The 27,771-nt window shown below is 41.6% G+C and overlaps 2 protein-coding genes across 3 annotated transcripts in view; one reads left to right on the top strand and one right to left on the bottom strand.

Moving 5' to 3' along the window:
- The window catches only part of EIF4E3 (eukaryotic translation initiation factor 4E family member 3), a 77,254-nt gene extending 53,425 nt beyond the window's left edge, over positions 1-23,829 (bottom strand). Inside the window, exons 1-2 of one of the 2 annotated variants that reach the window (XM_074404551.1) lie at positions 22,617-22,726; positions 22,079-22,240 (exon numbers count right to left, since the gene is read on the bottom strand). The gene's annotated coding sequence lies outside the window, so the exon portion shown is untranslated. Of the gene's footprint in view, positions 1-22,078; positions 22,241-22,616; positions 22,727-23,813 lie in introns of those variants that run through there. The other variant, XM_010350104.3, reaches the window with a different exon arrangement.
- Positions 22,828-27,588, top strand: GPR27 (G protein-coupled receptor 27). The gene has a single exon (XM_039477476.2). The coding sequence runs from the start codon at positions 23,217-23,219 to the stop codon at positions 24,345-24,347; it is 1,131 nt and encodes a 376-aa protein (XP_039333410.2). The 5' UTR covers positions 22,828-23,216; the 3' UTR covers positions 24,348-27,588.
- The last annotated feature ends 183 nt before the right edge of the window (positions 27,589-27,771 follow it).

Genomic DNA, 27,771 nt, shown 5'->3' on the forward strand with positions numbered 1-27,771 from the left:
CTAACCAAGATCCTGCCATAGGTAAACCCTGTGACCTTGTTGAGCTCCAGATTCCTCATCTGGGATACAGAGATGATAACAAGACCGCCCTCAAGGGGCTGCTTTGAGCCATGTTATAAGAAAACATCATCTACTGCACTTTGCAAGTTGCACATAGGAAAAGCTCAACCAGTGTTATTTATCTAGATTCCAAAAGACCTCTGAAGGTCTTTGAGGGGCCAGGCCAGGCCTCTCTTGTTCACAGCTGCTAATGGAAGAGAAAAGGGTAAAGGAAATGGTATGCTTTAAGCATCTGCAGTGAGGACACTGAAGTCCATGTGGTCACTGAGCCTGGAAAACGTTGCCTTGAGGTTTGTTGTCCAACTCTACATATATCCACCTGCAGACAGAGTTCTTGTCCTGATCTGCCTGCACTCTGTGTGTTGGTCTTCCTTCTTTCTTTTCATTATTATCATTATTTATTTATTTAGAGACAGAGTAGAGTCTTGCTCTATCACCCAGACTGGAGAGTGGCATAATTTTGGCTCACTGCAGCCTCAACCTCCCAGGCTCAAGCAATCAGCCCATCTCAGCCTTTTGAGTAGCTACAGGCACACGCCACCATGCCCTGCTTTTTTTTTTTTTTTTTTTTTTTTTTTTTTGAGACTGAATCTTGCTCTGTCGCCCACACTGGAGTGCAGTGGTGAGATCTTGGCTCACTGCCACCTCTGCCTCCCAGGTTCAAGCAATTCTCTGCCTCAGCCTCCCATAGCTGGGATTATAGGTGCCCACCACCATGCCCGGTTAATTTTTATATTCTTAGTAGAGACAGGGCTTCACCATCTTGGCCAGGCTGGTCTTGAACTCCTGACCTCATGATACACCCACCTCGGCCTCCCAAAGTGCTGGGATTACAGGCGTGAGCCACCACGCCCAGCCAGCCCTGCTAATTTTAAAGTTTTTTTTTTTTGTAGAGACAGGGTCTCACCATGTTGCTCAGGCTGGTCTTGAACTCCAGGCCTCAAGTGATCCTCCCACATCAGCCTCCAAAAGTGCTGGACTTATAGGCATGAGCCACCATGCCTGACCTGTTCTTTATTTCCACTGGTGCCACCCGCTCTCAGTCCTCACTCCTGAGTCAGCCAAGCATGGCCTGGACGACTACAAAAGCCTCCCTGCTTCTAACACCTGACCCTCTCATCTGCTGCCAGACAGCAGCCTGAACAATAGTTCTCAAACACTGGTTTGCTTCCACCTGCTCTCAGAAAAAAAAACCCAATTCTTACTGGTGGCCAACAGTACTTGGCACCTTCTGGATCCTTCCAGCCTTTCCAAATGCATGGCTGAGCTCTCCCCTGCCTGCAAGCTTCTCTGTGGCCACAGGGCATCTGCACATGCTGTTCTTTCTCCAGAACTGCCAGTCCCTCTGCTTGGCATGGCTGACTCTTTCTCCTGCCTTAGGCCCCCACTCTAAAGCAGGTCTTCTCCCCTTCCTCGTTATTTTTTTCAGGGCACATGTCAGCTGCATGCATCTACTGCCCATCTTTCAAACCAGAATATCCAGTCCAAGTGGGGAGGGCCAGGCCTCTCTTGTCCACCTTTGTAATGCTCAGTGCCTAGTGCAGGCCCTGTCCACAGCTGGCATGCCAGCAATATTTATTAAGGAAACAAACTGGGTATACAGCAGATACCGGTTGAAAGGAAGAGAGTGTGACTTTGTCTCCAAATGTCTTGTCTTTCTCCTCTGCCAGTGTATCCTTTTTATGGATGGCATGTTGGTCTTCCTAAAAAGCACTTTGGTCCTATTACTTCTTTGCTCAGAAGCCCTAAAGGGCTGCTTGTTTCTCACGGGCTGAGGTCTGAAATCTGAAATCTAGCCTCTAAAATCGTCTACACGACCCACCTTTCCAAATGCATTTGCAAGTATATTTCAAAATATATTTAGAGAGATATAATTATACACCTATATTTACATATACTTGGAATATATGTTAAATCTATATATTTGGAGATACAGCTATATATGGAAATATATATATTCCAAGCAGATTTGCCCCTATTTCTTGGTGAGTTTTCAGCTCTGCCACAACATGAGCTCCCGAAGACAGGCCTGGGCCCACCTCCCCCACCACTGTCTTCCCGGTTCACAGCACGGTGTCTGGCACGTGGGAGATCCAGCTTTACCGAATCAATCATGGGCTTACTCCCCACTTGGCAAACATACTGTATGTACTCATATCTCCACACTTTTGCCTGAGACCTTTCTTCTCTCCTCTGACCATCCAAATTGTCTAGCCATCCTTCAAGGGTGAGGCCAAGTTCCCGCACAGGAAATCAATCACCAAACATACCCCAGATTGGGACAGGAGATCCACAGAGTCCCAGAGACATAGCTGGGCAGTACCCAGACTATTTTCCCAGGAGGAAATCCCTTATCCTGGCAAAAGGAGCACTGGGAAGTAACCAATCTCTTCCCTGATTTAAAAAAAAAGCCCCAGTGATTTCAGATACATAGGTTTTGTGGCCAGTCTAAGAACTCTGATTAAAGGACCTTTGTTGTGGCCACACAGAATTCCACTGATTGGAGAAGTAATGATTCATATAACCAGCTCCTCCTGTTGGGCACTTCGATTCTCACCAATGATTGTGGCTATCATGTGCAACCCTGGAATAAACGCTCTGTCAATCACTGGCTTCTTATCAAAGGGTAGTTCTGAACATTCCTGGCCAGCGAATCAGTCAGAGATACAGAGATGGTTCACATCAGAAACTGGACTGAAGGGGAGAGCCGGCAGGCCTCAAATTGGTCTTCGGCAATTTTTAAAAGAGGGGAAACAATGAGCAGCAGGGAGGCAATGTGATCAGAGGGAAGTCCAAAAACATGTGCTTTGGGACCAATCGGTGAACCTCTTTGAGTCTTCTTTTTTTCTCAGTTAAAAGATGAGTGAGTCAATAACACCTGCTTTGCCTTGCTGCCTGAAGGATCATCAAATCAGGAACATTTGGTGAGGCTTTTCGTAAGCCAAAAAAAGGTTACACAAGTGTTGACTCTTGTTTCCTTATCACGGTTCCTGGAGGGGATAACCCTACATCTTCTCTGCTCTTCGAACACGAGTGTCCTCCTTTGTATGCTCTTTGGGGATCTAGAGACAGGTGGAATGACTGTCCCAATTTGCTGAAGACTGTTCCGATTTGAGGACTGAAAGTCCTGAGTCCTGGAAAACCCTTTGTCCTGGGAAAACCTGAATGGTGGATAGGCAAGGAGCAGGTCCTGGAGCACTACCTGTTCCAGAGGATTTCCAGCAACCATCCAGGAGGCCTCTAATCCCCACTGTGAGCTGATAACTGCTCGCCTGGTGGGATAAATCAGCGGCAAGCAAGTCACTTCTTTACATCTAAGAAGCTGCTTTAGGATAAGATTTTGTTTGGGGCTTTCAGTTATGGTTCATAGATCATTCAGGGGAACATTTTGTAAGCCAGTTCTCTAAAGAAGTGTATTGTGCTTTCCAAAGCTTTATTTTTAAGCAGAAGTAATCATGTTTATGACATAAGAAATCCTGATACTGAAAATATAGGCTGACTTGGCAAATATTAGCAGGTGAAGAGTCAGGTTGCAAAAGGATCACCTGTACCATCTTTCCCTGTACCATATTTAGCCCAAGCTTCCTGAGGGGTGGGGAGCTCACCTCTGAGGTCCTCAGACACTATTATAAAGTACTGTTCATGTGCTGGAAACTCAACAGATATCTGAATAATAAATCCTTCTGTGATTAAAAAACATTTGTTAAAGTGTAGATTGAAATATTTTATAAGTCATTTGCTTCTTCAGAACTGAGTATACTAAAGTTTTGGAAGCCATTATCAATTGATGAGCAATTTAGTAAAGAAAAAGCAGTTTTGGAAATGAAGCTGTATTATTTGTTTTCTTTAAAAAAAAATCATAATTACATGACATTTTTAGAACTGTAACTACTGTGCAAAATGCTCCATTAGGAAACATGAGGACACTTGCAGTGTTTAGGCCAATGAGACCCCTTTAGTTACTCAATCTCTTTTCTTTTACCATCAGCAGGAATTGCATACTCAGAATACAGAAAGAGCCTGTTAATTTTTCACTCTTTTCCTGTTCATTCTTATTTGTTACAGATTATTCCCATAATGGCAGGTTGCACCTTATGGTATTTGCTTCAAATTTTCTTACTGTTTGTGGTAAGATAGGATCTTATCCCCAGGCTAAAAATATACACATATTGATCATACCAGGTCATCATTACAAAAGATAAGCTCTCATGGAGGCTATGAGGAACATGGTACCCCCCGGATGGCTTTATACGAATATTTGATGTCACAAATATATATACTGTGGTTGACAATGATTTTGGAGACAGCTGAGTCACTTTTGTCCTTTCAAAACCTACCACGTCACTCAGAAATACACTGTGGATCATCCTAAATTTGGGATGAGTCCCTATCATTCCTAAAATGCCTAAGGGTCATGTCCACCTTATTGGACTAAAATATTTTATAACACATGAAACATAAATTTGTCAATTAAATGCAGTATTGTATTTTTCGTAGTTTGCAAAAGCACAGTTAATGATGCAAATAATTTTCTATTTTTCATTCTGAGGGAAAATCATTAATAAAACCATACTCCTTACAAGAATTGAAATTCAGCAGTTAGAGGGCACAAACCACCCATAAAGGCAAGCTATAAATTAGCAGTGAAAAAAACAAGCCCACTGATTATAATGTCCAGATGGAAATAAATAACTGAATCATTCTTTGTCAAATCAAATAGCATCTTAATAAGTTGTTGCATCATCTCTGTTGATTCAATTTAAATGGAAGATATCCAAAAATGACTATGACCTGCACAAGTATCTTCATTTCCCATGCTCATTAGTATTTGGCCTATGAGTCCTCTCCTTTTATCTTGAAGGTGAATTCACCTCTAAAACGGTTTTTAGCTTTCTAATCCTCAACATCATCCCGTGTTAAAAGAAAACTGGCCCCAAGCTGGAATGAAATTATTGGAATCAAAAAACTGGGGCCTCAGTGTTGGGTCAAATCTTTTATCAAAGAAAGAATTCAAGCACTTCTTTTACCAGGCAAGCTGGTAAGTACAAGTTGCCATGGAAACAGGATGTATTCAAATTATATCAGGAATGACGTTTCTCATCTAACTAGGTGTTCATCTCGTCTAAATGGGGAGAAATTGGTGTAGCTGAAATCCATTATATTTCTTTCAAATCTGCATTAAAAACAATCATTTCCTTTATTTTATATAGGAGTACACAGGCACAGAGCCTCACTCTCATAAAACGAAGAATTAAAATTACTTGCAAAAGAATTGGGGCATAAACAAAAAGACATAAAATGAAAATGAATCCCATGATATAAATCTATTGATGCATAGTGAAGGGTGGGAGAATGGAAATCAGATAATATAATACCTCTATCTATAATGGGACATATTTTTCTTCAATAGCATTAGTAACTAGTTTTTCTTTATATACATATATATAATTATTATTCTTAAAGTTCTGGGGTACATGTGCAGATCTTGCAGGATAGAATGGCAATCATTAAAAAATCTGGAGACAACAGATGCTGGAGAGGATGTGGAGAAACAGGAACACTGTTATGCTGCTGGTGGGAGTGAAAATTAGTTCAAACATTGTGGAAGACAGTGTGGCAATTCCTCAAGGATCTAGAAATAGAAATACCATTTGACCCAGCAATCCCATTACTGGGTATATTCCCAAAGGATTATAAATTGTTCTATTAGAAAGACACATGCATACAGATGTTCATTGTGGCACTGTTTACAATAGCAAAGACCTGGAACCAACCCAAATGCCTATCAATGATCGACTAGATAAAGAAAATGTGGCACATATACACCATGGAATACTATGCAGCCATAAAAAGGACGAGTTCCTGTCCTTTGCAGGGATATGGATGAATCTGGAAACCATCATTCTCAGCAAACTGACACAAGAACAGAAAACCGATTACTGCATGTTTTTACTTATAGGTGGTTGCTGAACAATGAGTAGTTTTCCTATAGAATGATCCAGGCCAGAGCAGTTCTCTGGAAGCTGAGGAGATTTGCAGATAGGTGCAATGTCACCACCCTGATAATGGCAGAGCAACTTATGAATCCACAGATTCCTAATGAAGAAAGGCAATACTGTGCTAAGGAGGTACTTCCTGCTCCTTAATAAGGCAACTGTTGAAAAACACATGGCACAAACTAATAGTGTGGGGAGGGTGTTATAGCATGAAGGGCCCATGAAGGCACAGCTCTACTTAAAAGGCAGCCTGAAGTTCTTTCAGGATCAGAGTAATCTAGGAGAACATCTTTTAATTTTTTTTTCAAGTGAAAATCATTTCTCTACCTCCCTCCAAAAAATGAGAAGAAAACATTTTCATGTTTTGCTGGTTAAAATACTGAGGCCTCCATGAAACTCTTGTCCAAGCACTTAAGATAATAGTAATTCAAATAAAAATACCTACAGCTCCAAGATCTACAAAGAAATCTCTAAACTCAACAATAAGAAAATGAACACGGTCTTTTAAAATTAGACGAAAGACCAGAGCAAACGTCTTGCTGATGATATACAGACGGCAAATCACTACCATGAAAAGATGCGTAATATCATATGTCACTGGGAACTGCAAATTAAAACAACGAGATACCACCATACACCTATTAGAATGTCTAAATCCCAAAACGTTGGCAACACCAAATGCTGGTGAGGATGTGGAGCAACAGGAACTCTCACTCCTTGCTAGTGGGAATGCAAAATGGTACAGCCACTTTGAAAGACAGTCTGGCAGTTTATTACAAAACTAAATATACTCTTACCATACGATCCAGCAATTATACTCCTTGGTATTTACCCAAATGAGTTGAAAACTTATGTCCACACAAAAGCCCACACAAAGATGTTTATGGCAGCTACATTCATAAGTGTCATAACTTGAAAGGAGACAAGATATCCTACAGCAGTGAGTAGACAAGTAAACTATGGTACATTCAGATGATGGAATATTATTATTCACTGCTGAAAAGCAATGAGCTATTATGCCCTGAAAAGGGATGGGGGTAACTTTAATGCATATTATTAAGTGAAAGAAGCCAATCTGACAAGCTACATACGTATGATCCCAACTAATACAACATTCTAGAAAAGGCAAAATCTATAGAGACATTTAAAGGATCAGTGATTGTCAGAGGTTCAGGTGCAGAAGAGGAAGGAATGAATAGGCAGAGCACAGATTTTTATGAAAATAAAACTATTCTGAATGATACTATAAACAGTTTAGAACCTGAAAAATATCAGAGTTCAACTACAAATTAACAGCAGTGTAATTTTTACCATAAGGTTGGTTGAGTCAACTGCTTTTGGAGAGTGACTGTTAAAGAGGAATAAACCCTTGTATTCAAGAATCTCAGCGAACTCCAATCACAAAAAACATGAAAATCACACCAAGGCAGGGTATAATAAAATTGCTACAGTGCAGAAAAAAAAGACACATTATATACAGAGGAGCAAAATAAGAATTAGGCTGGGTTTGGTGGCTCACATCTGTAAACCCAGCACTTTGGGAGGCTAAGGCAAGGGGACTGCTTGAGGCCAGGAGTTCAAGACCAGCCTGGGTAGCATAGGGAGAACTCCCATCTCTACAAAAACAAAAACAAACACAGTCAGAAAAGATTTTATTTTCCACAGGAAACAATACAAGCAAGAACAATCTCTTTACTGAAAGAAGAAAACCTGTCAACCTAGAATTCTATACTCAGTGAAATATCTATTCAAAAAGGATGGGAGAAAATTCTCTGCCAGAAAGATAGAATAGACATGCTCTCTCAATTCCTCCCAAGTACAGTGAAAAACCCTGAACATTATCTAAAACAAACACAAGAATCTTCTGAAAGAGGCCAAAAGGTGGCGTACCAGTTAGGGACCTCAGCAGTTAAGGAACAACACAGCAGTAAGTTCCCTGGGTTTTCTTTTTGCCTCATATATCTCAGAGTCAGAGCTGGAGAAGCTGGCAATATGAAAATGAAAATGAGCACAGACAAGAAAAGTCTGGTTTCTCTAGCCAAAGGAGCAGCCTTGCAAGACAGAAAACTCTCAGACATAAGTATGCCAGCCAAATGCAACAGAAAAAACTGTGATCCTCCCTGTACCTAAGCCAGCAAGGCCAAGTGAGAAGCCTAATTAGACTTTTACCTTCACCAGGTAGAATGGATTAAACAACAAGCGAATACACGACAGCAAAAAACCATGAGGCAACAAAATGCTATCTCTAAAAAACTCACTTCAGATACAATCATGTGGGTAGGCTGAAAGTGAAAAAAAATGAAAAAGATATATCTTGTAACAATACCCAACAAAGTTAAGAGTAGCTATATTAATATCATGTAAAGGAGATTTTAGAGCAAAATTAACCAGAGACAGAGGAGATTACATAATTATAAAATAATCAAGCCACCAGAAAGACATAATGATCCTACATATGAGTGCACCAAACAACAAAGTCTCAAAATACATGAAGCAAAACTTGATAGACCTAAAAGGAAATAGGCAACAGAAAATTGTAGCTGGGAACTTCAACACCCCACTCACTCTCAGCAATGGGGAGAACTCCTAGACAGAACATGAGCAAGGGTATACAAGAAATGAACAACAGAATCAGAACCAGCCAACAGGATCTATTTATCCTATGTAGCACTTTAGCAGAGCACAGGTTTTTTTCCCCAAGAGTTCATGGAATATTCACTAAGACAGATTACATTCTGGACCATAAAACAAACCTTAAAAAATGTAAAATAAATAAATGCCAGAAAAAAAACCAGAAAATGTACAAATGCCTGAACATTAAACTACATATATATACACACACACACATATATACGTATATATGTACATACATATGTGTGTGTGTGTGTGCAGTTAAGGAACAACACAGCGGTAAGTTCCCTGGGTTTTCTTTTTGCCTCATATATCTCAAACTCAGAGCTGGAGAAGCTGGCAACCTGAAGATGCTAATGAGCACAGACAAGAAAAGTCTGGTTTTCTGTGTATGTACATATACGTAGGGGGGTGTGTGTGTGTGTGTGTGTGTGTGTGTATGTGTGTGTGTGTATGAGTTAAAAAGGAAGTCTCAAAGAAAATTCAAAGATACATAGACCCAAATGAAAATGAAAATACAACATATTAAAGCATATCAGATGCAGCTAAAGCACTACTGAGAGGGAAATTTACAGCACTGAATGCTTACATTAGAAAAGAGGAAAGGTCTCAAATCAACAACCTCAATTCCTACATTAAGGAACCAGGAAAAGAAGGGCAGAGTAAGGCCAAAGCAAGCATAAGGAAGAGAAAAATAAAGAGCAGAAATTAATAAAATTGAAGCAGAAAAATAGTAGAGAAAATCAAACAAAAAAAAAAAAAGAGAAATAGAGGTGTTTTCAGATATGCAAGAGCTAAAAGTATCCACTACAAGCAAATCAACACTACAAGAAATGACAGAGGCTGAGCATAGTGGCTCATGCCTGTAATTCCAGTACTTTGGGAGGCCAAGGCAAGAGGATCACCTGAGGCCATGAGCCCCTGACCAGCCCGGGCAACATGGTGAAACCCTGTCTCTACCAAAATATTAAAAAATTAGCCAGGCATGGTGGCACATGGCTGTTGTCCCAGCTACTCAAGAGGCTGAGGTGAAAGAATCACCTGAGACTGGGAGGTTGAGGCTGCAGTGAGCCATGATTGAACCACTACACTCTAGCCTGGGTGACAGAATGAGACCCTGTCTCAAAAAAAAAAAAAAAAAAAAAAAAAAAAAAAAAAAAAAAAGAAAAGAAAAAAGAAAAAAAAGAAATGCAATGGGAAGTCCTTGAAGAAGAAGGAATATGATGCCAGAAGAGAACACAGATTTACAGAAAGAAATAAAAGGCACTGGAAATGATAACCACATGGGTAAAATATAAGAGAATTTTATTAGTTTTGAAATCCCTTTAAAAAATAATGGACTGTGTAAATGAAAATATTAACAATGTACTATGAGCTTTAATAGTATGAATAAAAGAAAAATCTATGATGATAACAGCACAAAAGTTGGGAGAAAGAAATGAGAATATGCCATTGTAAATTGTTATACTATATGTGAAGAGGTATAGTATCACTTGAAGGTAGACTGTGGTAAGTTACAAATGTACACTACAAATCCTAAATAAAGCACTAAAATAAAAACAAAGAATTATAGCTAATAATCCAACAAAAGATTAAAAGAAAATCATAAGTAATATTCAATTGATTTTTTTAAAAGCATAAAAATAGGAAAAAGGAAACAGAGCAGGTAAGACAAATGGAAAACAAACAGCAAGATGACAGATTTAAATCTTACCATATTAATATTCACCTTAAATGGTTTAAATATTCCCAGTTGAATTTCAGCCATTTTTGGTTAAATATAAAAGCAAGAAACAATAATGCTGCTTACAAGAAATGTGCTTTAAATATAAATGCAACAACAGATTAAAAGTAAAGGACAGGGTGTCTGTTTTTCTTTCCGCGTGTAGTAGACACAAACATTCCATTTAACAAATATTGGCTGGGTGTGGTGTTTCCCGCATGTAATCTCAGCATTTTGGGAGAGCGAGGCAGACAGATTGCTTGAGCCCAGGAGTTTGCGGCCGGCCTGGGCAAGATGGCAAAATACCATCTCCACAAAAAATACAAAAATCATCCAGGCATGGTAATGCACACCTGTAGTCCCAGCTACTTGGGAGGCTGAGGTGGGAGGATTACCTAAGTCCAGGAGGCAGAGGTTACAATGAGCTGAGACGGTACCACTGTACTCCAGCCTAGGCAACAGAGAGAGACCCTGTCCAAAAAAAACAACAAAACAAAACAAAACAAAAAAATATGTACTGAGCACCTACTATTGGTCAGGAACATATGAGAAAACTTGTTAAAGGAACAAAAGAATTGTAAGAATTCATTAAATTCATGCACATGTGCATGTGTGTGTGCGTGCATGTACACATGCACGTGCACGCATGTGCGCGCGCGCACACACACACACACACACACACACACACAATCCTGGAATCCCAGGCATAGATTGTAAGCAGAATTAGAAGGTACATTGATCCTTAGCTTGATGTTATGAGCACAGTCTACAATAAAATAATTTTTAAAGTAAAAAAAATACATTGTGTTAATCCTAATCAAAAGAAAGCTGGAGAGGTTATATTAATATCACACTAATTAAATTCCAGAGCAAAGAACATTACTTGGAATGAAGAAGGTCAATTAGTAATATAAATGAATCAATTCATCAAGAGGACATAATTATTCTAAACATTTTTTGCTCCTAGTAACAGAGCCCAAAGACACATGAAACAAAAACTATTAGAAGGGCAAGGAGAAATACAACCCATATTTATAGTCAGAGATTTCAAAACTCATCTCTCAACTGTTGCTAGAATGAGTAGACAGAAAATTATTAAGAATATAAAAGATGTTAACAACACTATCAACCGTCTTGACCCAACTGACATTTATAAAACATTCCACCCAACAACCATATAGAACACATTATTTACAAAGGTGCACAGAATGTTTACCAAAATAGACCATATTCTGGGTCACAAAAGTCTCAATAAATTTAACAGAATTAAAGTCATACAAGTATGTTCTCTAATACAGTGGAATTAAATTAGAAATTAATAATAGCAAGATATCTGGGAATCCCCCAAATACTTATAAACTACATAACACATCTATATCTCATGGATCAAAAAAGAAATCAAAAGGAACATTAGGAATTATTCTGAAATGAATGAATATTTTTTTAAAAACCTATAAAATTCATGGAATTCTACCAAAACAGTTCTTAAGGGAAAATTTATAACACGAATGCCTGAATAAAGATCTCAAATATATGAACTCAGCTTCTATGTCAAGAAACTACAAATAAAAGCAAATAGGACACACATAGAACAAGGAGATAATAAATATTGGAGCAGAAACCAATGAACAGAAAAACAGTAGAGAAATCAATGAAAATAAAAATCTGGTTCTTTGAGACTGAAAAAAGGGATAAACTTCTAGCAGGACTGTTCAGGGGAAAATGTACCAATAACAGAAATGACAAAGAAGATATCAATACCAATTTTATATTATAGCTATGTAGAAGGTAACAAGGGGATGTTATTAACAACTTATGCCAATGAATTGGTAACACAGATGAGGTGAACAAATTCCTTAAAAGACATAAACTACCAAAATGTATTTGGTAAAATACATAACTTGAATAGCCACATATATATAAAATAAATGAAATATATAGCTAAAAACCTTTCCCCAAAGAAAATTCCATGCTCGAATAGTTTTACTAGTGAATTCTACCAAACACTGAAGAAAAAAATTCTACATAAACCTTTAAAAAGCAATTGAAAAGGAGAGAATACATTCCAAGTCATTCTATTAGATTAGCTTCATCCTGAAGCAAAAACTAGACAAAGTCAGTACAAGAAAAAAAAAAGCAGCTGAAGATCAATAACCCTCATGAATATAGATGTAAAAATTCAAAAAAATTTTTCACAATACAAGAATATACAAAAAGGATTGTAGTTCATGAATGAGTCATATTTAAAGAATGCAAGGTTGGCTTAATATGTGAAAGTCAATCAATATAATTCACCACTTAACAAACTAAAAATGTCTATCAGTGTGGTTATCTCAATAGATGCACAGAAAGCATTTGTCAAAATCCAGCATGCATTGCTGATTTTAAAACAAGCAAACAAACAAATACCTCTCAACAAAGCAGGAACGGAAGGTAACTTCTAACCTATAGGCGCCTATAAAAACCCATATCTAACATCACACTTAATGGTGGAAGACTGAATGCTTTCCTTTTAATATGAGAGAAGAGACCAATAAGGTCAGCTCTTGTCACTTTTATTTAACATCGTCTTAAAGGTTCTAGGCAGTGCAACAAGGCAAGAAAAAAATAAATATATAAAAAAGCACCCAGACTGAAAAAAGTAACATTATATAGACAAGACACTATGTAGAAACCCTGATGGAATTGACCTCCCAAAACTGAAATAGTGAGTTTAGCAAAATTTCAAAATATGAGGTCAATATACAAAAATCAATTATATTATTTATGTGGTAGAAATGGACAATCAAAATTTTAAAATATCACTTATATAAGTACCAAAAATATAAAATGTTGGTAGATAATTCTGACACCAGATATACAAGAACTACGCAATGGGAAGTATAAAAGACTGCTGAGAGAAATAAAAGAAGAGCTAAAAATGAGGAGATACACCTTGTTTATATCTCTTGCATATAGGAAGATGCAGTATTATTAAGATGTCACTTCTCCCCAGATTGATCTAGACACAACCCCAGTTAATATCCCAGTAGGCTTCATTGGAGAATTAGATAACTTGACTCTAAAACACATAAGTAAATGCTAATGACTGAGAACAACTAGAAAAAGAACATTCTGGAGGAATAACGTTCCCTGATTTTAAGGCTTATTATAAAGCCACAATACTGAATACAGTGTGGTACCAAGACAGACAAATATATAAATTCAACAGAAAAAGAGAGTCCAGGAAGAGACCCATACCTATATGAATAATCTGATTTTGACAAAGGTGCAGTAAGTTTTTCAACAAGGGGTGCTGGAGCCATTGAATATCTATACCTTAAAAAAGTTAATTTCAATCTATTGGAATTAAATCCACCTCACACTATTTACAATATCAACTAGATATGGAACATAAAACTAACTGAAAACCTAAAACCATAAAAATTCTAGAAGAAAACATAGGAGAAAAGTTTCATGACCATGGTGTAGGCAAGGATTTCTCATATAGGACTGAAAAGCTTTATTCATAAAATAATTCAAATTGGTAAACTGGACTTCATCAAAATTGAAATCGCTGCTCTTTCAAAGACACTGTTAAAAGAATAAAAAGACAAGCCACAAACCAGGGGAAAACAGGATTTCTAAATCTTATATCTGAAAAAAGAAATCCTTTTTTTCCAGGATGCATAAGGAACTCCCAAAAGCCAATAATAAGAAAATAAATGACTTATTGAAAAAATGTGGGTAAAAGTTTAAACAGATTCCTCAACAAAGATAGGTGGATGGCAAATAAGCACATGAAAAAACATGTTCAATATCATCTATCATAATTGCCAACCAAGTAGAATTCTATTCCCAGCCAAACTATCAAGTATGAAGAAGGTAAAATAAGAATATTTTCAGATATGTAAAAAATCTTAAAATATTTACCTCCAAATCAACTTTCTCAGGAAGCTATTAATGTATTACACCCCCTGAAAATAAAAGAATAAAACAAGAAAGAGAAAGATGTAGTTGGTTCCCAGAAATAGGAAGTCTCACAGTGGAAGAGAAAAGCATGCTTTGGAAGGTAATGCCAGGGCCACAGCTGTGCAGGGAACTGTCCAGACCAGATAAAGTAAGAGAATGAATGAAGGAGGGTGGGGGGGAGCAGGGGGTTCTCTGAAAAATGTAGCTGTTTATCCAAAAGGTTTGAGATATGGAAATTAGACCACTGTGAGTTCACATGGAAGTCTAAGGAGAAACAAACCCAAGTTGTACTTTTTATGTGATTTAGCATAAAAATCAGTCTGCCTTATCTCTAAGGTTTACTTTTATAGATGCTCTCTTCAACAACTGTCATAATTCTGCAAATGAAAGAGTCTCTACCTCATTTATATCAAAACCCAATGCAAAGCTTAGTGCTGAGAGGTGGATAATAAGAATTCACGTGTGGGGTGGGGGGAGAGGTGTATGTATTTAGAGGGTGGGCATTTAAAGGAGCTAAACTTTCATATTTTATTACAAGGAAGTCGTTGCATAATAGGTAAACTACCAATTCAAGAAACAGTAGGTACATCCTTAAAGATATGTCTTACAGGCCCCTGCTCCATAGTTCAGAACATTTTATATGGATGTACCCCCAACATCTCCACCTTAGAAAGTATATTTACTGTAATTCTCTAGAGTAGAAAGTATCAATAATCAATGCACGATTTGATTTTTGATGAAATGAGAAAGCGACGAAAGCAAGGATTATAGCGAAAGTAGCCTTGATATACAATATTTATACCATTACTCTATCCACATGAAAAGAATGCTTAAGGAATAGGTTTGATCCTGTAATCTTACGCACTTCCAGTAGCACCCTAGTCCTGGTGGCTGCATTGAGTCTTTCAATGCAAAATTTAGGATCACAACACGACTTAACCACTAGAGGGAGTTTAAACAGCTAGTAAATATCATAGAGAATAGAGGGGCCACATTTTTTTAAAAGGCCCTTTTTCTCTCTTGGAGTGGTCGCTATAACTTGCTTAAAAAAACCCTTATAGAAATATTAATAATGGTATTTTAAATAGTGATAACATGTTAATGTAGACACCTTGTCTGTTTCTTTTCAATATTGAAAGTGTTTATTTTCAGGTGGTTAAAATACTGCCACCTATGCCATTAGCATAACAGTTTTTCTTGTTTCTGTATTAGCAGATACAACCCCAGTTCAATACCTATATCATCCTGGTAGGTTTTCCTTCAATTACATATTAGTCGACAAAGCCCTCTGTACATATTAAGAATTCAGGACTTTGGTCCAGACAGACTGGAATTTTACCTTCCTCTTGTACTTTGTGCTGTGCAACCATAGACTATGGTTAACTGCTTTAAAACTCAAGGCTCCTCATCTGTAAAGCTGGGGTATGGGGTTTTGTAGGAGTAAATCAGATCATGTATGCAAAATTGCTTAGTGCATTTTTGAATCTAAAAAATGATAGCTTTTCTAGTGGCTATGCTGCTAGAGATATAAAGCTATTGATTGAATAAAATTTTCTCAATCTCTCTTCCCAGATTTACCTCAACATCAAAGCCCCAAAGCAGGCAAATGCTAAGGCCCACCAAAGGGGCAATCCTTGTACACCTGATCATATGGCAAGGCATGACTTATTTCTATGGCCAGCCTCAAGGAACAGCGCAAGAAATCACACCGTAAGAATCCACATTTCCTCAGAAAGTGGTAACCAGGAGTCCATGGTACTTGCCAGGCTCTTATTCACCTTTTAATAAGGACACCTCCAAAGACCACAGAAGTCTCCTCACTTTCATAAGAATTTTTTAAATAATTCTGTTTTCTTAGGACATCTACAGAGTTGTGGAACTATCACTATTACCCAATTTTAGAACATTTTCATCACCCCCCAACCCCCCAAAAACTCTGGACCCATTAGCAGTCACTCTCCAATCCTTGCCCCCAGCTCCCAGCAACTACTATTCAACTTTCTATCACTACGGATTTGCCAGTCCTTGGCATTTCATATGCATGGATTTGTGTAATACACAGTCTTTGTGTTTGGCTTCTTTCATCAAGCATGGTGTTTTCAAGGTTCATTCATGTTGGAGCATCATGTACCAATACTTGTTTTTATGAATGAATAATATTTCACTGTAGGGATATATGACGCTTCATTTATTCATCCATTCATTCACGGACTCTTGTGTTGCTCTCTCCTTTTGGTTATTAGGAATGATGCTGTTATGAACATTTGTATATGGGTTTTCATTTCTCTCAGGTAAATGCCTAGGAATGAAATGGCTAGGCCCTAAGTTAACTCTACGTTTAACTTTTTGAGAAGCTGTCAAATGATTTTTCCAAAGGAACTGTATCATTTTCCATCCCCGCCAGCATCATTTGAGGGTTCCAATTCCTCTGTGTCATCACCAACATCTGTTATCATCTACATTTTTGATAACAGCCACCATAGCAGATGTGCAGTGGTATCTCAGATGGTTTGAAACGAATTGTCCTACTGATTAATGATGCAAAGTATCTTTCCATGTACTTACTGACCATTTACCTATCTTTTTAGAGAAATGCCTATATAAGCCCTTTGCCCATTTTTAATATTGGGTTGTCTTTTTTGAGTTATGAGTTCTTTATATATTCTGGAAACAAGTCCCCCATTAGACACATTACCTGAAAACATTTTCTCCCATTCAGTAGGTGGGCCTTTCATTTTCTTGATGGTGTCCACTGAAGCACAAATTTAAAATTTTAATGAAATCCAATTTATATATTTTTTCTTTTGTCAACTTCCTTTTGGGGACATATTCAAGAAATCACTTCCTAACAGCATGAAAATTTACTCCTACATTTTCTTCAAAGAGTTGTTACAGTTTTAGCACTAACTTTTAGGTCTATCAACCATTTCTAATTTTTAAAAATATAGGGTGTTAGGTCAGGGCACAACTTCATTCTCTTGCATGTGGAGAAGGAAAACTAACTGTTAAAGAGTTTTCACTAAACATATTTTGCTTAAATGAAGTGTGACAATATGTTATACATATACACAAAGATATTCAGTTATTCATTCAAGAAATACAGTCAGCAAGCACAATATTTTGAGACATGCAGTGATAATTTTTCTTCCATTTTTCCCTTTCCTTCCCAACATTCAAGCAGACAGCAGGCTCTGGGCTTCCTTGCCTAGGAGATGTTTATGGCAAGTTGGCTTCCTGGCTTTTATTTTTTCCAAACACCTGAATTTGTGGACCACAGATTCCAGTTGACCCTTGAACAACATGGGTTTCAACAGCATGAGCTGGTTTATATGTGAATTTTTTTTTTCAATGAAAATAGGATGGAAAGTATAGTATTTGAGAGATGTGAAACCTGCATATAGGAGGAGCTGACTTTTCATATATGTGGCTTCTGCAGGGCTGACTATGGGACTTGAATATGATGGATTCAGGTGCGCAGGGAGGCCCTGCAGGAGTTCCCTGTTTATACTGAGGGATGATGTAATTACATTGTTCAGAAGAACAAGGAAGAACTGGGTTTCCACCCTCTTCCAGAGCAGATAGGGAATCCCTGGAGATGAAGGTAGGGCGAAGAGAAGAAGAGGGTACTGAGAGAGAGGGGAGCTGCACCCAGTTTCTCAGACATACTGCTGAGAAAAATGGCTGTGGATGCATCTAATATCGAATGCATCCTCAGCCTAGATTCTCTCACCAGAAGCCGGGCACAAGGCAGCCTTTAGGAGTCACCAAACCACAGTGGCTTGAAACAAGAGGAACAATATGGCAACAACTGATGAAACATCAGAAGGGATACCCCACACACACATGCACGCACTAACCGGAAGGACCACAGACGAGGCAATTTAGGCACTTTGCCTGAAATTACAGTGTATCCCGAGAAAGCAAGGACCCATGATGAAACCCAAGATGCGCTAAGGCTACCTTTTTTCCCTCACCAGCAAGACAAAATGGTAACACAGAGTCAGAAATGAGGTTTCTAGGAAGCAGCTGTACTTCTTGTACTCTTGATTATATGGACTGATACTCATACTTGCCACACACATATTGAGAACCTACTGTGTACAGGGCATCCTGCTAGGTTACGATGAGGTGGGAAATATAAAAGTCAATTAAACCATGGTTAGCTGAGACATTTATATAGTCAGGTAAGAGTAAATATGCATAAGTGTAGTTACCATTTATTGCACACTACCTGTGTGCACACCTTGTGCTACACTTTTTGTAAATAAATCTCATTTAATTGAATCTTCCCCACAATGAGTTTTTGATACACAGATGTTCAGAGTAGGCAAGAGACTTGCCCAATGAGCCAAAGTCTAGGCTCTTTGCAGTTAGGTCCACTCTGGTTCATGTACAACTACCACCAATGAGCCAGTCATTGGTGGAACATGTACATGAACCAGAGTGGACCTTACTGCAAAGCCCATTTTCATTGTCAAAGTGATGACTTTATCCCGTGGAGAGATCAACCTGAGGGCTGCCCTTTGATAGTCCAACATTCACTGGGCCTAGATTTTGGCTCATTTTTTCTAAGAGTTGGGATGGAGTTAATTCAAACCAACTTTCTCTAACTTGATGTTTAATGTACCTACTGGCAGGTGACTGACTAGAAACCTGAGGTTAAAATGGAGACATTGGCCAGACTGGGCCTCATGATGACGGACCCATGACCTTGACTGTATCTGCCAAAGTTGCTCTGAACAGTGAGGATTTTTAGTACCATTCAAACCATCTCTATGTACATCAAAGAAGTGACATAACTGATTTGGGGAGTAGGGGATGAGAAATACCCACATTTCTTTTCTATGTGCAGAAGGAAGAATTTGGTTATATAATGAAAATTTTTCTTATAGGAACAAATCTCATAGAGCCCTTTTGCTTTGAGATGAAGGCATGCAATTTGGTGCCTAAGAAAATATTTGAAATTCTTGCCTGCAGCGTCCCAGAAACAGTAAAATACGTTGATCCTGGCCAATGAAATGTTAATAGTTTTTCCTTAAGTATTCATCTACTGAACAAATGTTGATAATGAAAGAAGTAGGCATATCACTGCTGTGAGAGAGCCATGATTTATATATTTTCTGCTGCTGCTTCTGCTATTTCAGCCTGGGAGAATGACTAATGCAATCTCAAGTCCCAAAGAGCAGCATTTTGAGCTGTAGACAGAAACAGAAAACATAGAAAAATTTAAATTATAAAGAACTAATAATGTCTCTTCTTTCGTGTCCTTTTCTGAAGAATAAATCTCTCCCCATTTGGGAGACAGAATCACTTAACTTCCGTTTCCTCAAACCTAAACTCATTCAGAGCCCAGGACCCTCAGAAATCATTTGGTCCAATGTCTCATTTCATAAACGGACACATTTGAGATTCCAAGAGGTTAAATGACTTGTCCAACATCACGTGCTCATTAGAACAAAAATATGAAGATTTTAACTAAGTGGAAGGTAGTAACCTAGGAGTGAGAGGACCTGGATTCTCCCTCCCACTCAGCTATTCATGAGCTTCTCTGTTTGTAAAATTCAAGTGTTAGGATTAGATGGTTTTGAAAACTCCTTTCCCTCTCGGAAGGGGTTACAATTCTGTGCATAGGAGCATCAGTAGTTTGTGTACATTAGTTTACTGCTTTTATAAACCCAAAAGCTTTATTCACAGTTATAATGAAGAGGCAGTGTTTGTGGAGATCACACTTCCTCAGCTGGGCACGGTGCCTCATGCCTGTACTCCCAGCACTTTGGGAGGCCGAGGTGGAAGGATCACTTGAGCCCAGGAGTTCTAGACCAGCCTGGGCAACATAAGGAGACCCCATCTCTACGTATAATTTTTTAAAAATATGCTGGGCGTGTTGGTATAAACCTGTGGTCTCAGCTACCGAGGAGGCTAAGGCAGGAGGATTGCCTGAGCCTGAGAGGTTGAGGTTGCAGTGAGCCATGATGTCACCACTGACTCCAGCCTAGGTGACAGAGTGAGACCCTGTCTCTAAATAAAGTCAGACTTCCAGCTCTTATACTTACTTGGAAGTAAGTGTAAAGTAAGTGTAAGTGGTGAAAGCCTGAATAAATTAACCCTCTGTGCCTCCTCTGCAAAATGAAGATAGTAAGAGTACGTACCATATCTGGCCATTACAATGATTACCTTAAATAACACGTCAAGAATTTAGCACAACGCTTGGCACATAGCAAGTGCTCAGTAAATGGTGGCTGCCATTAATATTACCACAAAGTAACCAGAGTTGGTGAATTTGTTGGGGTCATTAAGAAGGCATTCCCTCCTCTGGGCAGAGGGAGCCCAAGTGCTAAGGTCTCCAGCAAAGCCAGATCAAATTCTCTACTGCTGTGGGTCTAACTTTAAACAAAGAAATAAAGAAACCATTTCCTGCCCTCCCTTATTCAAGTGCTCACTCTCAGGTGATAGCCAATGATATGTTTAAGTGTTTGGTTATAATATAGGGCTTCTAGAAAGCTCGTCTTTGGAGGGGGCCTACTTAGGTGGCCGGGGTATTTCTTTCCCTTTTCTTCTTTCTGCCTGGAATGAAGCAGCAAAAATTGGGGTGTTGGCAGCCTACTGTGTTCATGAGGGAAGGGCTAAAAGGCTTTCAGAGATTCCATCCTTGAGTCAATAAATCAATGTCAGCAACCGCTGACCTCCAGACTTCTTTTTTCACAAGGAAAATAAACTCATGTACACATTTTGGCTACTAAATCAATTTGCAATTCCTAATTCACACACCGTCCAAAATCTATTTTCTATTAACATACATTTGCAGATGTGCCTGGTCGGCCACTTGCTGCCGGCTGCTTAAGAGTCCCTAGTCCGGTGCTCAATAGCTGATTTTCTTGAAAAATCACTTAGATTTAAAAATATATATATCCAAACTGTCCCCAAGGGCCTTGCTATTCAAAGTAAGGTCAGCAGACTAACAGCATTAGTCTCACCCAGGAGCTTGTTAGAAATGCAGACTCTCTGGCCCCATTCCAGATTTACTGAATCAGAATCTTCATTTTAACAGGGTCGCCAGTGATTTCTGCGCATAGTAAAGTTTGAGGCTCTGGACTAGGTTTCCCGGTTCTGCTCTGTCATCCCTCCTAAATACTGCTGCCAGAATAACGTTCCTGGAACCCACCTAGTCATATCACCGCCCTTCTCAAAAGCTCTCAATGGCTCCCGACTGCCTGTAGACTAAAGTTTAGACTCCTTAGCCTGATCATCAAGGCCCTCTATGATCTTGCACTACCCTGAAAATGCCCATCAAGGTGCCTGCCTTGCATTTAATCAATCAGTAGGCAATAACTAATTTTCTGCACAGAAGAAAAAAAAATATGAGTGTGCATGAGAAACAATGCATTGTTTAATTCTGGCTTTACCATACTAGGCACTGGGGATCCAGTGCTACCAAAAATCAAGCATGATCTCTTGCCTTCAAAGAGCTTAGAGACTAATTAGAAGAGCAAGATTTTAAAAAGGAAATGAAAGTCTATAATGACAAATTGTAAGTGCTAAGAAGGAAATGAATAGAGGGCAGGGATGTAGAGTAAGGCAGACTGGTCAGAAGGAGGCCCTGAGGAGAGGGAGCCTGTTGTGGGGCTGGTCCAGGCAGAGGGACCAGCAAGTGCAAAGTCCTGCTAGACAAATGCGGTGTGCCGAAGAATCAGAACAGAGGCTGTCCTTTCAGGCTTACCCAGAAAATAGATATCCTGGGAGGAAGGCAGCATAGGGTTCACCTTCCAAGTCACTTAAAGATGAAACGCTGAATTTCTCTTTTCCCTGATACAGGTCCTTCGCTGGGATCACTGATGAGTTAGCGAGCAGGGGATGCTGCAGAGTCGCTGTGAGTCCAGCCCTGGAAATCAGACCAAGCGAAATTCGAATCCCAGCTCCGCCACTTTCCGGCTGTCAACTCCCCTGACCTCCAAGCCTCTGCTTCCTGAGGTATAAAGTGGGGCTAAGAATGGAGCCAACTTCATGATTACTGTTGAGGGACGTAATGCTTGCATCCCCAGCACACTGCTACCCACATCAGTGCGCACCTGATTATCAGCGGTTTTAGGATTATGATGACTATTACCATCGTAAATTACTCCTAGCTTTCAGCCAGAAGGCTCATTCAAGATATTCCTATCCCCTCTGAGGCCTCCCGACTCTGCCAGCCCAGGCTACCTCCCCCGCGCACGGCCACCGTGACCCCAGCGCGGGCGCCGCCGCCGGACCCCCGTTACCTGGGGCCAAACGCGACTTGTCGCCACCTTGCGTCCTGGGCCCTGCCTCCCTCCCGGCCGCCTCCCGACCCCGCGGCTGCCGCGGCGGCGCCCCCAGGCCAGCCGGGTCCGGGCGGTGCGGGATGCCTCGGCGGGGCTGGCGGCGGCGGCGGCGGCGGCGGCCGCGCTGCGCGCTCCGGCGGAGGGGAGGGGGCTCCGCGGCGGCGGCGGCGGCGGCGGCGGCGGCGGCGGCGGCAGCGGCGGGCCCGGCGGGGGGCAGAGCCAAGAGGCGCGGCGGCGGCGGCAGCGGAGGAGGAGGAGGAGACGGAGGAGGATGCGGGGGGCTGCGGGCGGCGGCGCGGCCCTGTCCGCAGTGAAGCCCGCGGCGCCCAGGGCGCAGGGAGTGGCTGCCTCCTGCGCGCACCATTCCTGAGATGGCGGCAGCGGCTCAGCAGCGGCTCGGGGAGCCCAGGAGGGGCCGGCCGGGCGCGGGCTGAGCCCCGCAGGACCAGGAGCTCGCCCAGGGCCGGCGCAGCGGCGGAGCGCGGGGCCGGGCGGCCTGCGGGAGCGGCGAGGCCGGGGACGGCCCCGGGGCGGAGCGCACGGCCTGGGGAGGCCGCGATGGCGAACTCGAGCGAGCCAAGCAGCGGCGGCGGCGGCGAGGCGGCCGCCCTGGGCCTCAAGCTGGCCACGCTCAGCCTGCTGCTGTGCGTGAGCCTGGCGGGCAACGTGCTTTTCGCGCTGCTGATCGTGCGGGAGCGCAGCCTGCACCGCGCCCCGTACTACCTGCTGCTCGACCTGTGCCTGGCCGACGGGCTGCGCGCGCTCGCCTGCCTCCCGGCCGTCATGCTGGCGGCGCGGCGTGCGGCGGCCGCGGCGGGGGCGCCGCCGGGCGCGCTGGGCTGCAAACTGCTCGCCTTCCTGGCCGCGCTCTTCTGCTTCCACGCCGCCTTCCTGCTGCTGGGCGTGGGCGTCACCCGCTACCTGGCCATCGCGCACCACCGCTTCTACGCCGAGCGCCTGGCCGGCTGGCCGTGCGCCGCCATGCTGGTGTGCGCCGCCTGGGCGCTGGCGCTGGCTGCGGCCTTCCCGCCGGTGCTGGATGGCGGCGGAGGCGACGACGAGGACGCGCCGTGCGCCCTGGAGCAGCGGCCCGACGGCGCCCCCGGCGCGCTGGGCTTCCTGCTGCTTCTGGCCGTGGTGGTGGGCGCCACGCACCTTGTCTACCTCCGCCTGCTCTTTTTCATCCACGACCGCCGCAAGATGCGGCCCGCGCGCCTTGTGCCCGCCGTCAGCCACGACTGGACCTTCCACGGCCCAGGCGCCACCGGCCAGGCGGCCGCCAACTGGACGGCGGGCTTCGGCCGCGGGCCCACGCCGCCCGCGCTTGTGGGCATCCGGCCCGCGGGGCCGGGCCGCGGCGCGCGCCGCCTCCTCGTGCTGGAAGAATTCAAGACGGAGAAGAGGCTGTGCAAGATGTTCTACGCGGTCACGCTGCTCTTCCTGCTTCTCTGGGGGCCCTACGTCGTGGCCAGCTACCTGCGGGTCCTGGTGCGGCCCGGCGCCGTCCCCCAGGCCTACCTGACGGCCTCCGTGTGGCTGACCTTCGCGCAGGCCGGCATCAACCCCGTCGTGTGCTTCCTCTTCAACAGGGAGCTGAGGGACTGCTTCAGGGCCCAGTTCCCCTGCTGCCAGAGCCCCCGGACGACCCAGGCGACCCATCCCTGCGACCTGAAAGGCATTGGTTTCTGAGGGAGGCCCCGCCACGTAGAACCCCAACCCAGCCTTCCCCTTTGGCTTGGACGGTGATGTCGTTTCTTTCCCTTCTGGCCCCTGTTTAATTTTCTAAGCTGCCTTCACAATGACTCGAAGTGGACAGACACTCGGATTGTACTGACTCCTTTGGGGGTGGGGTGGGTGAGGAGTAGGATGCTCAGCCCGCTCCAGCTGCGCACGTTCGTCCTCCTAACCCGACTTTCTTCCTGGCAGTAGGCCCTGCAGTCTTTTTGTACCGGTACTGGCGTCTTTTATTCCATGCGTGGTTACTTTTTTTCTTTTTCTATAAAGGCTATACTAATTTTCTTCATGCAACGTTTCCTAAAGACCATGGCCAGTTTTCTACAGAAGCTATTTTTGACAACCTCAAGTGGCATTACATTTTGCGGTGAAGTCGAAGGAACCTAGAGGGACTTCTTCACAAGTTAGATTTCTTGAGGATCTTCTGTTGGAAGCAGGAGAAAGTGGGGGGGAAAGTTGTCTGAAATGCCCTCTGAAGTGCCGGCTGCTGCGGGGTCCTTGTGCTGCCCCGGTGGTTTGAAAGTGTCACCATTGATATTGAACTTAAAGAGCAGAGATGGAGGTCAGTAGCAAGGCAGTCATTTTTTTTTAAAGCAGTAAGTAACAAGTAAGATTTGGTTCCCGGTTTACTTTCTACTGCGAAAAACCACGTCAGTGACAACTGCTCTCTGTATTATACCAATCTTGAATGGAAACATTTCTGTCAAGTTGTAAGTTTTAAAAGAGTAAAGTGTTTTGGTTAGTAATGGTGTGGAGAAAAAATACAGTATTGCATGTGTTTGTATGTACAGAATGTGATTCGAGGATTGGGAGGGCTCTGAGAAGCCGAGTACTACATCAAAAATGTTTAAGTATTTTTTGCCAATAAAAAGTTAATTTTATGGAAATGGCTTGTGCTTTGAGAAGCCCAGTTTTATTCTGTCTTATGAAACTAATTTCCACTTTGAAAATTGTTCTTCTGTTGTTCATGGTATAAACGAATGGAATATTATGATACCCTCTTTCTAGGAAACAAAGCATTTCCTTAAACTGTTTGCTAGGTTAAGCTGTGCTGTTCTACTGATGGTTGTTTTAAATTAATAATGAGAACTATAATTTAAGTAATATTTCTTTGTTAGACATTATAATGTTAAACTGAAAGACTAAATTCTGCAAGTACTATATAATATTTTTTGCTTATAATGCTACATTTTTATTAATGTACTTTCCGTTTTGAGGATTTATATCTGTATTTCTCTTTGCATTATACAAATATACCAGTATTTTCATTCTGGAGTGGTGGTTTTGTTGTGGTGGTGGTGTTTGAGGCTGGAGTGATACATGCGTCTTAAGTATGTTACATGCCTGTAAGTATGTTATCTAAGGATAACATGATCTGTGATCCTTTTAGCGCATGTTCTTTAGTTATAGGTTTCATAGTTTGACCCTGAGTATATCCAAGACATGTGGAGGCTTAATTTAAAATGCAAGATAAAAATCTGCGAGTCTTTAAAGGGAAGAAGCAGTAGACATATACTGCTTTAAAATTGTTTTGTTTCTTTGGATGACAGACATTTTAATGACTTCATTAAACATAAAAAAGCTTTTAAACATTTCAAACTCGAGTACAACAATCATTTTTGATAAAAGTACTAGGTAAAAATGGAGGTGGTAGGTATTTTGAAACTTAGTTGAGTGTAATATAAACTATTAAATGTTCAGTCCAGTGGGGATAAGTTATGAAAAGAGAGTATGGCCAATTTAATTGATCTCTGGTAAATAGGCTACATTATTTGATTTTGTTGTGGAAATTAATCAGTCTGTGAAGACAGTCTCATATGAGACAGTTACCCTATTTATTCCCACATTATGGGTCCAGGTTGGCTTCAATCATTCAAAGGCCACTGATCAGAAACCTCAGCCAACCCAAAGACAGAGGAGCCTAGGAAGTACATCTCTCCTCATGTAACCCTCCATCTGCCCTGGTGACTCAGTTAAAAAAATAGAGGTTGGACCAGACTGTGATGGCTCAAGTCTAAACTTTGGGAGGCTGGGCAGGAGGATTGCCTGAAGCCAAGAGTTTAAGGCCAGCCTGAGCAACCTAGCCAGACCTTGTCTCTACAGAAAATTAGCTGAGTATGATAACGTGCACCTGTGGTCACAGCTATTGGGGAGGCTGAGGTTGAGGCTGCAGTGACTCATGACTGTGCCACTGCACTCTAGCCTGGATAACAGAGTTCTGGAGGCCCTGTCTCAAGCCCCCCAAACAGAGATCACCAAGTTTCTGTGATTTTCACACCTGGCATGGCACAGGAACCAGGCCGTCACGTCTGACTCCTGAGCTACTCCAGCTTTGGGCAGCAGCTCAGCTGCACCAGAGATGACGCGTTGGCTTGACATAGCCTTGAATTCAAGAGATGTTTTTTCATATGAGAATGCATAAGCTAGAGGTTCTCAAATTCTGACATTCGTGCAAAGTACCTTAAGTGTTTGCATGATCCAGAGTCTTAGGAGGATGTGTTGAGTCCTGGGGAAAAGCATTTCAACAAGTTCCTCAGGTGGCTGGAGACAGACCTCCAGGCCTTCATTCAGACATGATTTACTTCAGACATGATGCGTTCAAACTTGGCTACTTGGGTTTTCTGTTTTTATGTTTTAAAAGTTCTGATTAGATGGGGGAAAGCACAATTTCTAGTGAGAGTTCAGGTGACAGTAAGTAGCAAGAAATAACAGCCAACTCTAAAGAAAACAAGAACCAAAAGAGGCAGAGCAACAAGCTTTCTAGGAGAAGGTGAACAGGTGCAAAAGGTCACTCCAAATAGCTTTTAGGATCGGTGAATCTATTAACGTGTGCTTTGATTGTTAATTACATTAATAAAAAATTATCCAAAAAAAGGTTAGTTGTGTCCAGAGTATTCCACTTATTGCACCAGCACAGGTACCAAGTATTTAGGGAAGATTAAAATTGCTCATTTTAATTATTTGGGAAATTAATTTAGCACAGCTTCCCCACCTGCCCACGCAGTGGTCACTAAACTTGAAGCAATAGAAAACAGGCTTTTTGTACATACATCTTCGTATGTTCTAGCATGGAATTATTGGGTCAAAACAAGCATTTTTAGGACTTTTGATATCAAATAGTTTTGGAGAAGGACTATATGTCTATATATCTGTTTAAATGTACACCTGACATACTTTTTTTTTTTTTTTTTTTTTTTTTTTTGAGACAAAGTCTTGCTCTGTCGCCCAGGCTGGAGGGCAGTGGCATGATCTCAGCTCACTGCAGCCTCTCTTCGTGTTCAAGTAGGATTACAGCTCAGCCTCCCAAGTAGCTGGGATTACAGGCACCTGCCACCATGCCCAACTAATTTTTGTATTTTTAGCAGAGACAGGGTTTTGC

Source organism: Saimiri boliviensis, chromosome 8, assembly GCF_048565385.1.
Source record: "Saimiri boliviensis isolate mSaiBol1 chromosome 8, mSaiBol1.pri, whole genome shotgun sequence".
NCBI classification, from domain to species: Eukaryota; Metazoa; Chordata; class Mammalia; order Primates; family Cebidae; genus Saimiri; species Saimiri boliviensis.